Genomic DNA, 21,194 nt, shown 5'->3' with positions numbered 1-21,194 from the left:
TAGAAGAGGATTGCACCTTACTAGGGGTGGAATAGAAAGCAATTCGTCATAGCTATTTTGAATTCTAGTTAATATATCACCCTTCTGCTGGAAGATATACCATTGACCTGTCGTCAAACCTGTTTCCAGACATGATTCAGCACTTCCCGCTTGTGCGCCCCAAGCTGCTTTAACCCCTTGGGTGAGGAGAGAGATTTACATTCTCCTCACCCAAGTCTGGCATGGTGATCCTCACAGTCAAGTTAATGTAGGGGCCATAGAAGCAGAAGATTCTGAAAGCAACAATCATTTTGACTGTGTGGATTACCATGAAAAGACACTTTCTCAGGGTTGGAGACTGTCAGCTGCTCGACTCCGCCCATTTTAGCACAAAGATTCGCCAATTAAAGGCGGGAGGGAATTGGAGCCTCTAACCAGCTTTGCTGTTGTGTCAATAGATGTATCATCACATCATGGAAAGGAGGAACATAAATAAAAGAAAATGTTGGATAAAGTCAGGTCTGGCAGCACCTGTGATGGGAAACAGAGTTAAATCTAAATGATCCTTCTACAGAACAGATTTGTAGAAGGATCATTTAGATCCAAAACTTAACTCTACTTCTCTCCACAAATGCTGCCAGACCTGCTGAGTTTATCCAGCAGTCTCGCTTTTTATTTCAGATTTCTTCCAGCATCTCCAGTATTTTGTTTTTATTCTTAAAATGAGGGAAGTTGGTCTCTGGTTTATCCTCATTAGCAGAAGCCAGCCTGGGTTGCAAGTGTCCAGAAAACCCACTTGGGCTGGGAGATTTGGAGAGGGAAGATGAAAGACAGAAGTAGCTCAAGCTTTCTGTTCACAAATCTACTGACACTCACATCTACATTAGCGAGAGAATGGTGTTGCTCAGTGGGTACTGAGCACCGTCGCACTAAGTTGGAGTTTGTGGATTGAAGCCCCGCTCCAGAGACGTGTGCACAATATCCAAGGCTGACACTTCAGTGTAGTACTGAGGTAAGTGCCAACATTTGGATCAGATGTTTAATGGAGGCTCTGTCCATACTCTCAGGTTGATATGATTCCATGGTATTGAAGAGGAACAGCAAAGCTATTCTCTCTCTCCTCTCCCCCCAAAACAGAGGATTGGCTCAATATCTGTGCCATTTGGTGGGTCTTGCTGCGTTGCCTATATTTCAAAAAGTACTTCATTGGCTGGGAAATGCTTTGGGATATCTTTTAAAAATTAAGTCTTTCTATTGGGCTTGTCTGTGAAGACACTTCTCCGCAGTTGATCACAACATCTCAAATGTGACAGATTTTGATTAGAAAGTGCTGGGTGGGGCCGATGAGTGCCTTGTGGAACTATGCCCCAGCAAGAAATAAAAGGATAAGAGAGCCAACAAAGAATGAGTATGAGGCAGGACAAATGAACCCTCCTAAAGGGAGACTTGGAGAATCAATCTTTTATTTTCATTTTTTTTTTTTTTAATACTAAATCAAGTGCCACACTTTTTTTTTTTTTGCATCTTAAAAACACACACACACGCGCGCACACACACACATTTGTACACATTCAATATCCGAGCATTCCTTTTGCGGTTTGTTTTTAAAAAGAAACCAACATTTAAATACATCACTGGAAACTAAGGCAACAGCTTTAACCTGGGTAAATATACAGTCGTTTCTATGTACAATTTTACAATCACAGGCCACCTCTTTAGAGAGAATTCATTTACAGAAATACCAACTTCAGGCCAAATTGGCTGCATTCTGTCTCGCCAGATGCCGTGACACAGACAAGTCTTCTCCTGAGTGGATCGGTGTTTGGCTATACATCGAAAATGAGTTTGGAGGAGGAATAGGTATCCTCAGAAAATACCCAGCCCGTCTAGTTGGGCAGGTCATTCGTACTAAGGTGCAAAAAGCTGCTGGAACAATGAGAAATTTCCAATCACTCCCTGCACTCATTTTCTTCTGACCCTAGTCTAAGGTGGTGCAGGCTGGTTTGGAGTTGGTCACCGGAGCCAACCCTCGAGTGTTGGCAGGCTGTATCACCAGTTACACCAGAGTCTCAGTCGCATGGTGCCTTATTATTTCAAGACCCTGCACCCAGGAGAAGGTGCAGCCACAAAATAAGAATCCACTTCCGACCACCCTTGTACAGGTCTAGGAGATTGGAACTTCCCTATACAGAGGAATGGAGGGGCCTAGGAAAGAGAAATACACAAATATGCGAAGGAAAGTATGCCTAGGCATCATATCAATCAGGGAGTGCACAATAGGAGGAGGACTATTCGTCCCAATACCCTGTATTAAATGTAGACCAAGGACTGGGACTTTCAGCTTAGATTTCCAGTCCAAACAGTCCCAAGAGAGAACACAAGATGTTGGAGGCATCTGTGGGCTGGTTTCTGAGCTTTGGGCAAGAGAGACAGGGAACAAACACCACGTTTTCCCCATTGTGTATAAACAGCCAGCAGCACGCCATTTAATCCAAGACACAATAACTCCTTTGCTCCTGGAGAATCTGGGAGAAGAAAAGGGAATCATTCCATGAAAAATGCCACCCATCACTTCCCAGGAACCAGTCAGTTTTGATTTCACATACACAAGAGATGTATAAGAGCCTCGGTGCAAGGGTGGGGAGGGGAAAGAGGGAAGTTGCAAAATCAGGGCAAAAATTGGTCAAACGCAACACAGTAAGCAAATCAACAGTGTGGCTGAGAGATTAGCTAATTAAAGCTGTTACCTGCTGGCCCTGGATCCAGCTACAACAATCTGAGAACACTCGCTATGTTATTAGCCGAATGATGGTTAAGAGACTCGCGATGATCCTGCTTCTGAAAACAAATTGCACCATGGGAGATCAAATACCAGGACAGGTCCAACCAGCAATAGATTCTCAAAATAAACATTTTATACTCCGGACACCACAGAAAGGATTTTTAAAGTGTGTTAAAATGGGACATTCTGCAAATGCCGTGTGTTCTTCTAATGTCCTGTCATTCGGTGTCACTAAATAGGATGGACATGCGATCTATAAAGCAAGGCGAGAGACATCTAGCAGCACCACACCTAGTGTTTCTTCCCCTTTATCTTCATTGACACCAATGTGTGTCTTCCAAGTACAATCCAAATGGAGAGAGAGAGAGAATTAGACTTGGCATTAATTCGACCATTAGAACCAAAACTTAACCACCTGGACCAGATTATGTAGGAAAGCCACTGGGTTAAAATAAGGTGACCAGTCACCACGCACAGCGATGGGAATCAGCGCCTCGATGAGGGGAGAAGATTGAAAATTCTACACATGGATATTTCAGCAGAAGTCACTGCAATGGGAGTCTCAGGTGATTCTTGGGAATATTCAATTGGGTTGTTAGGACATGGAATGCTCATCAGAAAAAATAATGGAAACAGAATCCAAAATAGCATTTTTCTTCAGAAAATGTGCTAGATAAATATTTGCAAAATAAATATTTAAATAGGATACAAAGTGGATTGCTCTTTCAGGAGGTTGGCACAGGGTGCAATGGGCAGAGAGAATTGGAATGTCTTAACAGGCCTAATTATTGGCATGCCACAGACCGAGACTGGTTTGGATGCTGGCTACTACAAGACCATTCATTTATCAGCCAGAAAAATGAAGTTACTTTTCCAATCAAATGAGTTTATAGAAGAATAGATATATATTTTTTAAAACTCTATGCGTCTCTTGCAGGCCAAGTTCCAAACCTCCAGAAGAGTCAAACTCTCTCAAACCCGGCTACAAAATGCAACAATACACACAGACACAGCTTTCTAAACGACCAACTTGTGACATTTCAGCTATTATTCATTTTGCAACCAAAAGAATATTACAAATGTCAATATGCATTTACAAGTTGAGATTTGTGCAAGTCAGTCAGACCATTTGTCAGGCAACGGTTCCAACACATGGGACAATTTTTAAAAAGCCAGAGCTATAATTGATAATTAGGTTTGGATCATATCCAAATCTGGGACACTGAATAAAGGACAAGGAGAGTGGGAAACAAATACACACATGATACACCACTGCATTTCCTTGATTCGACTTTAGTCTGCATAATTCACTCGGAATAAAGCAAATTTTTATTAATTACACTGGTCCTATCAGACAAAACTGGACAAAAGAATTTCACGCACACACATTTATCCACTAACCTGAACAAAGTTAAGGACAAGGCTTTTGGTCAGTGTTTAAGACTAGTCAAATTCTCATCAACGATTTTACCAGAGTAGGCCAGTCTATGTGGCTAAGACAGTGTACAATAGAGCCAGAGTACAGGAAAGGGAGATGGGGGGAAACAATTAACCTATGGTTTCCAGGCTCCAGGAGAGAGGAAGGAGACAGTGCAATGAAACTGGATTGCATCATAAAAGGACACGGAGAGAAGGAGAACTGCTGTATGGCATGGAACACAGGAGCAGCGGAGCAAAACGAAGTTCCAATTTTAACAAATACGTGCCTGCATGGCCATATTGCACGAGAGACAATGGAAAATATTCTGAATTGAATTTAACACAAGAGTACAGCGAGAGAACTTTGCAGCGTGCTTGGGAGCCATAACAGACTGTACTCAAGAAATATCCTTCAATTCAAAAGGTGACTAGTTGCTCAGAGTCAAAATGGCCGTTTCACCTCAATGTCACGTTACACTGGTTTTAGAAGATGGTCGGCAAATTGAAAGTTAGTCCCCGACTACCCCAAAATTCACAACACCTTGGGAGTCCAGAGCTTTTGAAAATTAAAGACAGCGACGATCAGTCCGGGTCTGAACATGAAAGAAAATGCGCTGAAATCCTCTTCAATCCCATCAACCAAAATGGCAAGATCACAGGGACCAAACGGAGGAAGGAAATTTCAACATGGCAGTCACCACAGCCAAGAGTATTGACCAGAAGGTAAACCACCTGCCCCCTCCTCAAATCTCCATCATTTGGGTCAAACTTCCTGCCAAATATCAAGGATCCAATTATTAGCAGAACATGTTGGATTGCCCTGGAGTCCCCAGGAATTAAAGACAACTTTCAGGAGAGTGATACAAGGCAGCCCCAAGCCAAAGATTATCCAGGTGGTTTAAAAAAAAAGGTTGTAGATTTTCTCTTCCAATACTTATTACAGTAATCAGCCATGGAATTAAAAACAAAACATTTGACCGAGTTTGTTCACTTGCTGATTTGTCACAGGAAGGTGGAGCATCACCAGGATGGATGTGTTGGGCGATCAATGGTGGGAAAGCAGGGACATGGCAGTTGGATTACGTGATGAAACCTGCTGGACTGAGTTTCAGAGCTTTGCAACCCTAACATGAAGTTGTATGAAAGAGAGTTGATGCAGTTAAGCAAATTGAATTAAACAAAATTATTCAGACACAAGTCTGGCCATGTACAGCAAAAACAAAGTGCTCCTGTAACACCACAAGATGCACAGCTGAGCCTGTGTAAACCTAAGCCCCCTCAGCCCGAGGAGAGGAGCCCTGACAATACTCAGCCTGCTGTCAAACCAGGGGTCCAGGAAATGTCAAAGCTCTCTCTAGTGGCCAGGAGCTGATACTGCACAAGTCCAATTTGACAAGTGCACAGCACTCTACAGCCAAAAAGCAGCTTTGCAGGTAGGCATTGATTGAGTTTGCAATCTAACATTAAAGGTTCCCAAGACAATTCATCCATATTTTCCTCAATAGTTCTAGAATGCCTGTCAGTTCTTTGATAGAGCTGTTCAATCCAATCCCACACCACAGTAAACATGGATATTCTTTAATATACCCAAATCTCAAGGATGCAGTGCCATGAAGCACTTTCTCATTACCCTGCTGACAACCCCTACCCCACAATTTCCTCCTATTCTGAAAGTGGGAGTGCACTTACTTACATGAGTGGAGCAACCCTCACCTGCAATGAGAGTGCACCCAGAGGCTATTCCACCACAAAAGGCTTCACAAGGGCTTTTTGGTCAATGATGAGGAGCTCAAGTCGAGTTCTCCACCACTAATGCAGAATAGGAAACGGAGGTGCAGATATCCCTGCTGCAAATTCAGTTAATCAACACAACCAACAACAATTCGCATTTACAAAGTACCTCTAACAAAGTAAAACACCCTAACGCGCTTCACAGGAGTGCAAACAATTGGACACGGAAAAACACACAGTAATATTAGGACTCTTGAACAAGAGATGGTTTAAAGTGTGCCTTAAAGAAATAGAGGTGGTGATTTCATGGAGAGAATTAAAGCTTAGGGCCTGGGCAGCTGTAGGTATAGCCAACAATGTTTTGCTGCAGTTCTCTAGGGCATCGGTGAGACCACATCAAGAGTATCGTGAACAGTTTTAGTTTCTTTATTTAAGAAAGGACATAATTGCATTAGAAGCAGTTCAGAGACGATTCATTCGACTAATAGCTGGAATGGGCTGGCTATCCCACAAGGAAAGGGTGGGCTTGTATATTTAGAATGAGAGTGGATCTTACTGAAACATGCACGATCTCGAGACTAATTTACACTGGTCGCCCAAAGGATGTTTACCCTTCTGGGGGAAATTAAAACTGGAACGAGGGAACAAAGTATAAGAGGTCTCTCATTTAAGACGGAGGAGGAGGAGAATTTATTTTCTATCAGAGGGTCGTGAGCTTATGGAACTCCCTTCCAGAGTCGTGGACGTAGGATCATTGAATTGTTTTTAAGGCTGGGTTAGATTAACTTCCTTGTCAATCTAAACTGTGTACAGTTCCAGTCAGTCTATTATAGAAAAGGATATTATTAAACTAGAAAGAATGCAGAAAAGATTTACTAGGATGCTACCGGGACTTGATGGTTTTGAGTTACAAGCAGAGGCTGGATAGACTGGGACTTGTTTTCCCTGGAGCGTAGGAGGCTTAGGGGTGACCTTATCGAGGTCTATAAAATAATGAGAGGCATAGATTTTTATTTTTAAAATAAATTTAGAGTATCCAATTAATTTTTTCCTATTATGGGGCAATTTAGCATGGCCAATCCACCTAGCCTGCACATCTTTTGGGTTGTGGGGGCAAAATCCACGCAAGCACGGGGAGAATGTGAGAGGCATAGATAAGGTGGATAGTCAACATCTTTTCCCAAAGGTAAAGGAGTCGAAAACTAATGGGCACATGTTTAAGGTGAGAGGGGAGAAATACAAGGGTCCAGACGGGCAATTTTTTCACACAGAGAATGGGGAGTGTCTGGAGCGAGCTGCAAGAGGCAATAGGAGAGGCAGGTACAATTTTGTCTTTTAAGAAGCATCAGACAGTTATATGGGTAAGATGCATAGAGGGGGATATGACCTGAATGCGGACAATTGGGACTAGCTTAGTGGTAAAAATCAAGAACCTAAGAAGGAAAATGGAGTCCAGGTTACCAATCAGATCAGCCACGATCTTACTGAATGACAGATAAGGCACGGGGGGCTGCATGGCCTACTTTTGCTCCTATTTTGGATGTAATAGTGCAGCAAAGCAAATCGGGGAAGCACAGATCAGGAATTTGCAAGAGGCCAGAACTAGAGGAACACAAAGATCTGAGAGTTGTTGGGCTCAAGGATATTACAGATATGGGGAGGGGTAAGGCCATGGAGGAATTTGAAAACAAGGATGAGAATCATAAAGCTGAAGCCAAGGTAGGCCAATGATTACAGACAGAGGGATCAACCCTGCGGGCAAATTATAGGCCTGACATTTCTTGGAGTCCGAATAGTTCTCATGGGTGACGTGGTAGCTGATGCCAGTTCAGAACACAGGGAATCTCAGAACCTCCATCAACACCAGGCCACTCCACAAACCTCCCACGGTACAGTGGAAGTTGGGCCAATATTAAAATTATCCAACACAGAGCAGGGCCTGGTTCCTTGGTGGGGGAGCGGACAAGGGCTGTGATTGTGTCTCTCCAATTTTTGATAGTCAGTTTGAATGCGATCCGATTAAAGAATTCAATAGAAAAGGCACTGTAAAATGTCTCGGAGGGAAAGGTATACCTGTCAGAGACACTGTCATGGCAATGGGTTTCTACTAACCTCAGATACTTGATAAGGTAATAAAAATACTTGTTGATAAGGCCACTGCATGATCTTTTTCCATTGGAACCAGTAGGATGCCAGAGAAAGACTCATCGGGCAGACAAGCTAAACGAGCTCCATTAAGAACCATTATGATCACAAATTCCTCAATCTCGCCAATCAGATGGTGGTAGATAAGCACAGCCTCACATAAAAGCTCATTAAACCATGATGATAATAGAATCATAGAATTTACAGTGCAGAAGGAGGCCATTCAGCTCATCGAGTCTGCACCCAAGCCAGCAACACCATACTAAGGGCAATTTATCATGGCCAATCCACCTAATCTGCACAGCTTTGAACTGGGGGCGGAAGCCGGAGCACCCAGAAGCCGAAGCACTCGGAGGAAACTCACGCAGACAAAGGGAGAACGTGCAGACTCCGCAGACATTGCCCCAAGCCGGGAATCGAACCTGGGACCTAGGAGCGGTGAAGCAACTGTGCTAACCACTGTGCTGCGAGTTAATTGAGTCAATAAGATCACACTGGCCAATTCTTCCGATCAGTGAGTTCACAGTTATAAAACATCGGGTCTAAACTAAGAAACAATTTTAAGTGCAAGGAAGATAGCTACACCCAGTAACTTTAAGTATCCAGTACAACAAAGGCTGATCCCTTTCTGCCACAGGTAATGGCATTTATAATGAAGGTTCCACTGGAACCAGAGAAGGGATTGGCTGCCGGGGTTTGGGTTGAGGGCAAGTGGGAGGGAGGAGTCTGCCGTTGTTCCATTCGCCATGCAATCTCAAATTTCTAAGAATAAATGGAATGGAAGATTCCACAAGTAAAAAGAAACAGTTGAGGGATAACTTCACACACCATGGAGTCCAAAATAGCTGGCCGCTCTGTCATCCATCTCTACCACATCGCCCTTTAGTAATGACTGCTGAGCTCCTGTAAACTTTCAGCAGATAATCATGACCGTACAATACCTGTAACTCAAAACAGCGCTCACTGGAATAACACACACCACCTCAAACACAACTATACATTTCTCATATAAAACCCTACAACTAAATATACTGCTCTCCTATGTACACATCAACAATTTTTTTCAATAAAGTTTCCAACAAATATTTACAGATTTTATCACCTTTTTTTGGCAATTCATTAGGTGATACCTGGTTTAAAAACAGGAGATGCTCAACTTTGCTTTGCGGGGGGGGCAGTGAGCATGAGCGACTCGGACACATATGCACGCGGACAGGGAAGTGGGACTAAAAGTCAGCTCTGGAACAAAGCACGGCTATGGGATGAATGGATGGGGTACCAGAGGAAAAGGGTCAGCACCCTCAGTGACTTAGCGCACAGGTACACCAGAGGGAATGGCTCACTAGAATGATTCCACCCATTCAAATTTAAACAAACGTCTGTGTTGTGAAACGTATCTCAAGCCACTGACACGAACAGGTCTTATTTAGGACGCATCCGCCAGCCAAGGTGGAGTGGAAACGCTGAACTCCCAAGCCACAGAAAAGGTCAAGAAAGCAACACAGGTACACATGGAAGGGGATCATTGAGGCAGTGACTGGTGATGCACAGGCTGAACATCACAGCTTTAGTGACCCAGTACTTTCCATTCTGGTGTAATATTTGCTTGGGAAGGGGAAGGATTTTCTTTGGCTGGGTTGAAGTCGGGCAAGATCAACCAAGAAAATTGCAGCACTTCAAGAACACATTACAGAAGAAGAAATGAACACACCCTCCAACAGCTCAGATACACACAGAGATTTTTTTAAGACAAGTGAGGATCGACACCTTTACCCACAGGAAGTGGCTGGCACCCACCCTCCTCCCCTGAGAACCACCAATTTCAATAGATTACACTTGATAAAAATAAGCAGAGTTTTAAAATCAACATCATTTAAAAGAACTGTCTTTTCTTTCTTAAAAAAAGCACCATTAGAAATTGGAAAACTCCAATTCTGATCAGTAAACATGCTACAGAGGAACACTCCAGCAAACACACTGCCACAAGGGACTAGAGGGGGAGTCTCGCCACAGGTAATTGGATCTAAGGCCCCCTTCCCGCTTGGCCACCCTCTGTTCAGGACAAGGTTTTGCATACACCCACTGGTCCCTCAAATCGAGCTGCCATTGTCTTTGTAGGAAGGCAGGCAAGCATCTTTCGGCTATTTAACTGCAAGAGGCACAGCAGCTGATACTCCTTTACCCCACCTCCCCCTCCCCAAACCTCCTGGTTTCCCAGGCACCAAGGCCATTGGTATTTCCTGGAGGCTATTTAATTATTCACCGAACCCAGCAAAACCACAGTAGCTCAGTGTCACGAGTTTAGAAATCCCAGTCACAGTGGAAACTTTGGCTTTTGAATAATAGTTGTGTGTTAAAAATCCTCCATTAATTTACAGCGTATGTGGGTAATCACAATTGTGGATGGAGTTCGTGGGACAGTAAATAAGAACACCAGAATTAAGAGTGGGCCATTCAGCCCCTCGGGCCCAGTCCGAAAGTCAATAAGATCATGGCTGATCTGGTGATGGCCTGAACTCCACATTCCTGTCTGCATCTCCAACCCCCACTTCCTGGTTAATCAGAAATCTAACTCCAATATATTCAATGGCTCAGCCTCCACAGCTCCCGGAGGAAGGGAATTTCACAGACTCGTGACAGAGAGAGAGAGATAAAAAAATCCCACCCCAGTCACAGGTCCTTTTCCCTCAGGTCAGTGCGACAGTCAGGATTAATGACCATTAAATTAAGGGTTAATTCAGTTCCCCCTCACTGACCGGCTTGGTGACTTAGTCCAGCCTATTTCGCACTCTACCCAGCAAAGAATTTGTTTGCTAAAGGGCGCGGCAATTGGAATCTTGACCGCCGACATGGAAAACCTTGCACGTTCTTTTCCTGGGCATTGTACAGAGCAAGGAACAATAAGGAAGCAAATTCTACGCTCTGGATCCCACTACCTCTCATGACATCTCACTCACAGGAAGACCCACAGCAAAAACACATGACCCCCCATTCCCTCGAGTAGATGCCAGTATCACGTAGAGAGACAGCTGACGACGTAGAATCCGCAAATCCTACGGGCACTTCAAGTGATTCCTTCACGAGTGCAGCCTACCAGTCTGAAATAGGGTGGCTGGAGGGAGCGGGACAATACTCAAAACTGTGCCTCTTTTTATTAGTTGCTGAAATAGAGCCGCAGTGACATTATCACAGTTTTGAGTATAGTGGGTTGGGGCTGCAAGAAATTTGAAACAGTTGGGATTAAAAGATAAATGAGAGCGCCAATACCCATCACAAAATAAGTAAGGGCTCAGCTGCGGGTTGCAAGGCAGGGCCAAAACATTTTTTTTTAAAAACTGTCGTGGGGGAAAAAGGGAAATGCAGTCTGATGCATCCTAATACCTGTCCCACTTTATCCCCACATGTGCATCAGTTACAAATTAGGCTTCCGACGGGTGGGCACCACTGCAATCAAGTGCAATAAATCAACAACACAGGCGACAGCAGCATGGCAAGACTCCCTCTTTGAAACCGCTGTGCTCCCAATCCAGGTGTACAACAGGCAGCACAAACTTCAAGCCATGAGGAGCAGCACCCGTCCAACTCCCATAACCAATCCTTTGGATTCCAGCAGCTAGTTGGGAATGTTAAGCACCCACCACCTCCCGAGATGCCTTGACAACGACGGCAGCAAGCCCGGTGTTGTCCCTTTAAGTGGTCAAGAGTAAACAGTCGGGACCACTGCCTTCCTCTACAGTCGTTCAATGCCGTCACAATCACCTTTCAGAAAATAAAACCTTTGGACGGCAGAGCTGGGGGGGGGGGGGGGGGGGGGGGGAAAGAGGGTTGATTGGGTGGGGCTAGTTGCGGAACAGTTCGTCCAGGTCATAGGAATCAAAGAGGTCACTGACTCCTTCCCCATCCTCCAGGCTCCACAGGTAGTCCTCTCGATCCAAGGGCGGCGAGAAGCTGACGAAAGGGGCGTCACTGTACGACGTGGAAGGGAGTTGGTCCTCTGTCTGCTGGAGAAGGTGATGAGGTAGGCCAAGGACACCATCTTCACAGTCCAGCAGTGAACTTGGCAAGACCGGCTTCAGGTCGTCTGAAATAACCAGAGGAGAAAGAAATTAGTTCATTCCCTGGATGGGAATCTGGTTGGCAGAACCCAATTCCCCTATCCTCAGTATTGGTAATGAGATAGGAGTAGTCCTTTCAGCCCCACAATGCTGATCAGCTTCCAATTGGGTCATGGGGTGATCTGCATCTTCGCTCCATCAACCCACCTTCATAAACCACAGAACGATACGGAGGGCAGTCATTTGGCCCATTGTGCTGTGGTTCCAGAACCCTTGACTCACAAAAATCTATCAATCTGAACTTTGAAATCTTCAATGAACTCTCAGCCTCCACAACTGCTCGTGGAAAGAGTTCCAGTTTTCTGCTTTGTGTGACGTCACCCCAAAATGGTCCAACTCTAATTTTACAATGACATCCCCTCGTTCTAGGTTCCCCTCAGAAAACAGTTCTATTCATCTACCTGATCAGTTCCTTTCATCATCCCAAATAGCTCTATCTGATCGCTGCTTAATCTTCAATACGAAAGGGAATACAAGCGGTTTGCAATTCAACCCTTTTAGCTCCAATAGCATTCTGGTGAATCTGCACTGCACCACTGCCAGTGCCCAATACATCCTCCCCGAGGTGCAGAGCCCAGAACTGAACCAAGGACTTTGAAACGGGGCCTGTATGTACAGCTGTAACATAAACTTGCACCCCATGATAATCCAACCCTCTTGTGATAAAGGCCAATAGTCCATTGACAATTAGCCTTTAGAATTGTCATTAGCCTTTGGAAAGTTGGTCTTTATTTTAAGGGCGGGAATGGATTATAAATGTGGGGAGGTCTCGCTATTAATGTACAGTGCAATGGTGTCACTGCATCTGGAGTACTGTGTAGTTGTGGTTCCTTACTCAAGGATGTACTAGATTTGTAAGCAGGTCAGAGAAAAGTCCTCTAGATTCCCGAAATGAGAGTCTCGTCTTACGAGGAAAGATTGAGCAGATCAGGCCTATACTCATGGGAGTTTAGAAGAATGAGAGGTGATCGTATTGGGTCCAAACTTTCGAGGAGTGATAATCCGCATCGGATTTCCACTCTGCTCCTATCTCTTTACCTTGCTTCCCATTTCTGGCCCGGACTCCCGAATTAGGCCTCTTCAGAAATGGGGAGATAGCTGTACTGGGAGTCCTTCCTCACACTGAAGGATCATTGGGGAAGCCAAGCCAACTTTTTTTTATTTTTTTAATAAAAACAGCACCTTGGGTCGTGGCAGGAGTCAGAGAGGTAGTGAGGTTAGGCCAGGGCATAGGTCATTAAGAGGAATTCTGCATACTTATCCAGGATTTAGAACTGTGTCTAGAATTTCCGTGGTAACAATGCAGGTAGGCAAGTTTGAAGTCTCTCCTCTCACTCAAGAGTTGGATGCTTTCTCGGAGGGTTCTGGGTACATGGGAATTGCTAATCGGAAACCCAAACTTTCCAGGCAATCCCAGTATAATTGGTGCATTAGGACTCCGGAGGGGTCCCGAAGCGCACATTGGGAGGTATGCTTGGAGTTCGGCCATCGGAGACTGGAAATTTTGAGCTATTGAAACAAACGAAATTCGGAGGCAAAAGACACAGGGAGAGATTCTACCCTACCCGGCGGGGTGGGCGGTCCCGGCACCGAGGAGTGGCGTGAACCACTCCGTTGTCGGGCCGCCCGGAAGATGCGCAATCCTCCGCACCTTCAGCGACTAGCCCAGCGCCGGCGGGCTTGGCACCGCGCCAACCGGCGGCAAAGGGCCTCCGCCAAATGGCGCGAGTTGGCGCATGCACGGGAGCGCCAGCGCGCAGGGAGGTTCGTCTCCTCACCGGCCATGGCCGAGGTCTCCCCCCGCCAGGACCCCAGAGGCCGCCCGCAGAGCCAGGTCCTGCCTGTTAGTACCAGGTCTAATTTACGCCGGCGGGACCAGCCTAAAACGGGCAGCCGCTCGGCCCATCGCGGGCCAGGGAATCGCCAGGGGGGGCCGATGCTAGCGGCTGCCGACCGGCGCGATTCCCGCCCCCGCCAAAACCCCGGCGACGGAGAATCCGGCAGCCAGCGGGGGCAGGATTCACGCCGCCCCCCAGCGATTCTCCAGCCGAGCGGGGGTCAGAGAAACCCGCCCACAGAAACAGAGTTAACATTTCGACTCCATATCACTCTCCCAAGATCCGCAGAAGATGGTATGGACTCAAAAAAACATTAACGCCATTTGCCTCGCCACAGATGCTGCCAGACCTGCTGGGTTTATCCAGCAGTTTTTGCTTTGATTTCAGATTTCCAGCCTCCACAGTATTTTGCTTTAATTTGTAGATTGAGGGCCTTGATAGGGCAGATGCTGGGAGGATGTTTCCTCACATGCAGATATCTGGAACTAGGTGGCAATTTAAATATAAAAAGAGATCCCCGTTCAAGATGGAAACGAGGAGGAATTTCTTCGCTCGGAAGCCCATTAGACTTTGAGATTCTCTTCCCCAGACAGCAGTGGAGGCTGTGGGTTATTGAATATATTCAAGGTTGAATTAAATACATTTTTGACTGGCAAGGGTGTCAAGCGTTATGGGGACGGGGAAAGAGCAGACAGAAAAGTGGAGTTACGGCCAAAAGTAGATCAGCCACGGTTTTACGGAATGGGGAAGCAGGCCCGATGGGCTGAATGGTCTAACTTCTGCTCCTTATATCTTTTGAATTATTTATTGTACCAGTTAGTCACACAGATCTCTAAAAGACTCGGCTCCTCCACCTCAGAACTTCTTGCTATTTAGAAAATACTCTGAACAATTTTTCCTCCTGCTCAAGTGGGATGACTTCAGGTTTGCCATATCCCAATCCCTCACACTGACTCACCTTCCTCTTTAATTTCAAGCTTGCAGATGATTTTCGGACAATCAAGTGGACTCTGGGCCGGAGACCGTGCCCCCACTTCAGTCTTCGGGAAGGTGGCAGAGAAGCCGGCGTCTTCCTTCTTGGGCGTGCTGTGTTTCGTCGGGCTGTTCTCCTCGGCCACTTCCTCCGGACACAGGTACACCTCGATTGGACCATTGGTGCTCTTCAGGTAAATTTGGAGGTTCTCCTGCTGAGGGAGTACAGGGTGTTGGTCAGTCTGAGCAGTGTGAGGCTCCAATTCCATCCAGTTACACATTAAAAGCAGAGGAGGCATTTCCCCTGCAGTATCTGTTCACACCTGCAGGTGGCACTGTGGTGAGACATCTCAACAACAATTAGTATTCATAAAGCGCCTTTTTGTTCGAACAACAGAAACTATTTGCTGCTATGCCACATTAGGACAGAGTGACTAAAAAGCTTACGTCAGGAGGTAGATTTTAAGGAGCATTTTAAAGGAAGAAAGAGGTAGCAAGGCAGAGACATTGAGGGAAAGGAATGGGATTGAAACAGTGAAAAAAGTGAAACAACGAAACTTGGAATGCACAAGAAGCCTGACTGGAGGACTGCCTAGATGTCGGAGAGCTGTAGGTTACAGAAATGGACGGGTGGAGGGCAGCAACAATGGTTGGAGGGGGATATGGTAGAAAGGCCACGGAGAGATTCAAACAGTGTGGCACATTTCAAATTCAAGGTTACATTAGTTGTACATATGCAGCAGACCCGTCCATTGTATCGTGCTTCCATCCCTGGCCACTAAGTGGCCCTACCGCACTGGATTACAGAAGATTATCCAGCCATGATAAATCGAACAGGAGATCATTCAGCCCCTTGCATCCGTTCCACCATCCAATAGGAACACACCTAAATTGCAGCTCAAATCCATACACCAGTTATGACTCCAGATCATTTTATACCTTTGTGTAGCAAAGAATTATTGATCATAAAATCAAAGCAATTAATTGAGCAAACATCTACTGCTTCTTATGGGAGTGTGATCTACAATTGGTGAAGAAACATCTCCCAACATCTCTCCCGAATGAAAACAGAAAATGCTGGAAATACTCAGTAGGTGTGGCAGCATCTGTGGAGAGAGCTGACGCTTCTGATCAGTGACCTTTCATCAGAATAAGGACACGTTAGGAATGTAATAGGCCCCATGGAGGTTCAACCATCCGAGGGAGAAGATCTCCTTCTTTGCCCATGTACCCAAAGTCTATTCCTGCATAGATTTCTTTGGAGTGGAGAGGTCAGTGCTTCCAGAGGAGATAGGGGTGGAATACTCCACGATAGTAATCTCAGACCATACTCCAAACTACATGGACCCTGCATTGAGGTTGGGCACAGCCCTCCTCATCAACAAAGTGTTCAGCAAAAAAACGTCACAAGCCATCGACGGATCTGTAACCGCAACAAAACAGGGAGGTCTCACCCTCCACGTTCTGGAGGCACTGAAGGCAGTGATAAGAGGGGAAATAATAGCGCATAGAGAGCTTAGAGACAGAAAGGAAAGGGCGGCTAGGCAACAGCTGACCAACTCCATATTGAAAGTGGAACGGCGGTAAACCACGCCTCCTGCTGTTGAACTACTGGCGGAGAGGAAAAAGCTACAAGTGGAATTTGACCTGCTTTCCACTGGGAGGAAACCCAGCACCGCCAGGCACGGGGTGGGGGGCTATTATGGGCACAAAGACAAGGCCAGACGTCTATTGGCACACGTGCCTCAGGAGAGATAGCACAGGTAAGAAACAGGAATGGTCGGGTGGTCATAGCTACTAGCGAGATCAACGGAGCCGTCGCAAAACTTTACTGGGGACTGTACATGCCTGAGACCCCCAGAGGGACTTGAAGATAAAACGGTTCCTCGACTGGCTGGATATACCAGTCAGAGACAGGGGCTGGAAGCACCGCTAGGGCTGGAAGAGCTCATGGAATGCATTAATTCCATGCAGTCATGGAAGGCACTGGGACCAGATAGGTTGCCGGTAAACTTCCACACGACGTTCTCGGCAGTACTGGCTCCACACCTGTGGAGATGTTCAATGACTCGTTGTCGAGGGGGGCCCTGCCATGCACACTGGCACAGGCCTCAATCTCACTGATCCCCAAACAACACAAAGACCTGATGGAGTATGGGTCCTGTGGACCCATCTCACTCCTGAACACAGACGCCAAAGTCCTGGCCAAAAGCTCTGGCGAGGCGACTGGAGAGTGATTTGCCAGAAATGATTGCAGAAGATCAGACCGAGTTCGTCAAGGGCAGACAGCCAACGGTGAACATCCAACGCCTCATGAACGGGATCGCGATCTCACCCGGGGAGGGGACACCAAAAGTGATGGTCTCCCTGGACTCTGAGAAAGCCTTCCATCGAGTCGCATGGCGGTACATCATGGTGGTGCATGACCGGTTTGGGCTTGGGAGTGTGTTCACCTCGTGGGTGGTACTACTATCCGCGCTCCCAGACGTGCAGACAACACCAAGAACTTGGAATATTTCAACTGCGTAGAGGCACGGGTGCCTGTTGTCCCTGCTGCTGTTCGTACTGGTAATCGAGCCACTGGCCATTGCTTGTAGAGCAGTGAAGGGGTGGCCAGGCAGAGAGAGAGAGAGAGAGCGAGGGAGAGAGAGAGGGAGGCAGAGAGAGAGAGAGAAAGAGGGGCAGAGAGAGAGAGAGGCAGAGAGAGAGAGAGGCAGAGAGAGAGCGAGAGAGAGGCAGAGAGAGAAAGGCAGAGAGAGAGCGAGAGAAAGGCAGAGAGAGAGAAAGGCAGGGAGAGAGGCAGAGAGAGAAAGGCAGGGAGAGAGAGAGAGAAAGGCAGAGAGAGAGAGAGGGAGGCAGAAAGAGAGAGAGAGAAAGGCAGAGAGAGAGAGAGAAAGGCAGAGAGAGAGAGAGAAAGGCAGAGAGAGAGAGAGAAAGGCAGAGAGAAAGGCAGGCAGGGAGAGGCAGAGAGAGAGAGGGAGGCAGAGAGAGAGAGAAAGGCAGAGAGAGAGAGAGAGAGAAAGGCAGAGAGAGAGAGAGAGAGAGAGAGGGAGGCAGAGAGAGAGGGGAAGGCAGAGAGAGAGAGAGAGAGAGAGAAAGAGGGGCAGAGAGAGAGAGAGAGAGAGAGAGAGAGAGAGTGAGAGAGGCAGAGAGAGAGAGCGAGAAAGATGGGCAGAGAGAGCGAGAGAAAGCCAGAGAGAGAGAGAGAGAGAGAGAGAGAAAGGCAGAGAGAGAGAGAGAGAGAGAGAAAGGCAGAGAGAGAGAGAGAAAGGCTGAGAGAGAGAGAGAGAGAAAGGCAGAGAGAGAGAGAGAGAGAGAAAGAGGGAGGCAGAGAGAGAGAGAGGGAGAAAGGCAGAGAGAGAGAGAGAGAGAGAAAGAGGGAGGCAGAGAGAGAGAGAGGGAGGCAGAGAGAGAGAGAGGGAGGCAGAGAGAGAGGGGCAGAGTGAGAGAAAGAAAGAGGGACAGAGAGAGAGAGAGAGAGCGCGAGAGAGAGACAGAGAGTGCGCGAGAGAGAAAGGCAGAGAGTGCGAGAGAAAGGCAGAGAGAGCGAGAGAAAGGCAGAGAGAGCGAGAGAAAGGCAGAGAGAGCGAGAGAAAGGCAGAGAGAGCGAGAGAAAGGCAGAGAGAGCGAGAGAAAGGCAGAGAGAGCGAGAGAAAGGCAGAGAGAGCGAGAGAAAGGCAGAGAGAGCGAGAGAAAGGCAGAGAGAGCGAGAGAAAGGCAGAGAGAGCGAGAGAAAGGCAGAGAGAGCGAGAGAAAGGCAGAGAGAGCGAGAGAAAGGCAGAGAGAGCGAGAGAAAGGCAGAGAGAGCGAGAGAAAGGCAGAGAGAGCGAGAGAAAGGCAGAGAGAGCGAGAGAAAGGCAGAGAGAGCGAGAGAAAGGCAGAGAGAGCGAGAGAAAGGCAGAGAGAGCGAGAGAAAGGCAGAGAGAGCGAGAGAAAGGCAGAGAGAGCGAGAGAAAGGCAGAGAGAGCGAGAGAAAGGCAGAGTGAGCGAGAGAAAGGCAGAGAGAGCGAGAGAAAGGCAGAGAGAGCGAGAGAAAGGCAGAGAGAGCGAGAGAAAGGCAGAGAGAGCGAGAGAAAGGCAGAGAGAGCGAGAGAAAGGCAGAGAGAGCGAGAGAGAAAGGCAGAGAGAGAGAGAGAGAAAGGCAGAGAGAGAGAGAGAGAGAGAGAGGGGGAGGCAGAGAGAGAGGCAGAGAGGGAGGCAGAGAGAGAGAGAGAGAGGTGGAGGCACAGAGAGAGAGGCAGAGAGAGAGAGAGAGAGAGAGAGAGGGAGGCACACAGAGAGAGAGAGGCAGAGAGGGAGGCAGAGAGAGAGAGAGAGAGAGAGCAGAGAGAGAGAGAGGCAGAGAGAGAGAGAGAGAGAGAGAGAGAAAGGCAGAGACGAGAGAGAAAGGCAGAGAGAGAGAGAGAGAGAGAGAAAGGCAGAGAGAGAGAGAAAGAGAGAAAGAGAGAGAGAGAGAGAAGAGAGAAAGAGAGAAAGAGAGAAAGAGAGAGAGGCAGAGAGAGAGAGAGAGAGAGAGAGGCAGAGAGAGAGAGAGAGAGAGAGGCAGAGAGAGAGAGAGAGGCAGAGAGAGAGAGAGAGAGGCAGAGAGAGAGAGAGGCAGAGAGAGAGAGAGAGAGAGAGAGAGAGAGAGAGAGAGAAAGATGGGCAGAGAGAGAGAGGGGGGGCAGGGCGAGAGAGGGGGGCAGGGCGAGGAGGAGGGGCAGGGCGAGGGAGGACGAGGGAGGGGGGCAGGGCGAGAGAGGGGGGCAGGGCGAGAGAGGGGGGCAGGGCGAGAGAGGGGGGGCAGGGCGAGAGAGAGGGGGGCAGGGCGAGAGGGGGGGGCAGGGCGAGAGGGGGGGCAGGGCGAGAGGGGGGGGGCAGGGCGAGAGGGGGGGGCAGGGCGAGGGAGGAGAGGGGGGGGCAGGGCGAGAGGGGGGGGCAGGGCGAGAGGGGGGGGCAGGGCGAGAGGGGGGGGCAGGGCGAGAGGGGGGGGCAGGGCGAGAGGGTGGGGCAGGGCGAGAGGGTGGGGCAGGGCGAGAGAGGGGGGCAGGGCGAGAGGGGGGGCAGGGCGAGAGGGGGGGGCAGGGCGAGAGGGGGGGGCAGGGCGAGAGGGGGGGGCAGGGCGAGAGGGGGGGCAGGGCGAGAGGGGGGGGCAGGGCGAGAGGGGGGGCAGGGCGAGAGGGGGGGGCAGGGCGAGAGGGGGGGGCAGGGCGAGAGGGGGGGGCAGGGCGAGAGGGGGGGGGCAGGGCGAGAGGGGGGGCAGGGCGAGAGGGGGGGGCAGGGCGAGAGGGGGGGCAGGGCGAGAGGGGGGGGCAGGGCGAGAGGGGGGGGCAGGGCGAGAGGGGGGGGCAGGGCGAGAGGGGGGGCAGGGCGAGAGGGGGGGGCAGGGCGAGAGGGGGGGGCAGGGCGAGAGGGGGGGGGCAGGGCGAGAGGGGGGGGCAGGGCGAGAGGGGGGGCAGGGCGAGAGGGGGGGGCAGGGCGAGAGGGGGGGGCAGGGCGAGAGGGGGGGGCAGGGCGAGAGGGGGGGGCAGGGCGAGAGGGGGGGCAGGGCGAGAGGGGGGGGCAGGGCGAGAGGGGGGGGCAGGGCGAGAGGGGGGGGCAGGGCGAGAGGGGGGGGCAGGGCGAGAGGGGGGGGCAGGGCGAGAGGGGGGGGGCAGGGCGAGAGGGGGGGCAGGGCGAGAGGGGGGGCAGGGCGAGAGGGGGGGCAGGGCGAGAGGGGGGGCAGGGCGAGAGGGGGGGGCAGGGCGAGAGGGGGGGGCAGGGCGAGAGGGGGGGGGCGGAGGGGGGGGCAGGGCGAGAGGGGGGGGCAGGGCGAGAGGGGGGGGCAGGGCGAGAGGGGGGGGCAGGGCGAGAGGGGGGGGCAGGGCGAGAGGGGGGGCAGGGCGAGAGGGGGGGCAGGGCGAGAGGGGGGGGCAGGGCGAGAGGGGGGGGCAGGGCGAGAGGGGGGGGCAGGGCGAGAGGGGGGGGCAGGGCGAGAGGGGGGGGCAGGGCGAGAGGGGGGGCAGGGCGAGAGGGGGGGCAGGGCGAGAGGGGGGGGCAGGGCGAGAGGGGGGGCAGGGCGAGAGGGGGGCAGGGCGAGAGGGGGGGCAGGGCGAGAGGGGGGGGCAGGGCGAGAGGGGGGGGCAGGGCGAGAGGGGGGGGCAGGGCGAGAGGGGGGGGCAGGGCGAGAGAGAGGGGGGCAGGGCGAGAGAGGGGGGCAGGGCGAGAGAGGGCGGCAGGGCGAGAGAGGGGGCA

The 21,194-nt window shown here is 49.5% G+C and overlaps 1 protein-coding gene across 2 annotated transcripts in view; it reads right to left on the bottom strand.

Moving 5' to 3' along the window:
• Positions 1-1,440: 1,440 nt before the first annotated feature.
• The window catches only part of e2f2 (E2F transcription factor 2), a 100,442-nt gene continuing 80,688 nt past the window's right edge, over positions 1,441-21,194 (bottom strand). The window contains exons 6-7 of one of the 2 annotated variants that reach the window (XM_072501054.1): positions 14,968-15,196; positions 1,441-12,137 (exon numbers count right to left, since the gene is read on the bottom strand). In XM_072501054.1, the coding sequence (XP_072357155.1) occupies positions 11,896-12,137; positions 14,968-15,196 (471 nt within the window). In that variant the 3' untranslated portion in view covers positions 1,441-11,895. The remainder of the gene's footprint in view (positions 12,138-14,967; positions 15,197-21,194) is intronic. The other variant, XM_072501055.1, reaches the window with a different exon arrangement.

This window comes from Scyliorhinus torazame, chromosome 1 (genome assembly GCF_047496885.1).
Source record: "Scyliorhinus torazame isolate Kashiwa2021f chromosome 1, sScyTor2.1, whole genome shotgun sequence".
NCBI lineage: Eukaryota > Metazoa > Chordata > Chondrichthyes > Carcharhiniformes > Scyliorhinidae > Scyliorhinus > Scyliorhinus torazame.
Note: the sequence above shows the minus strand (reverse complement) of the source record. Positions and strands in the feature narration are given on the sequence as shown.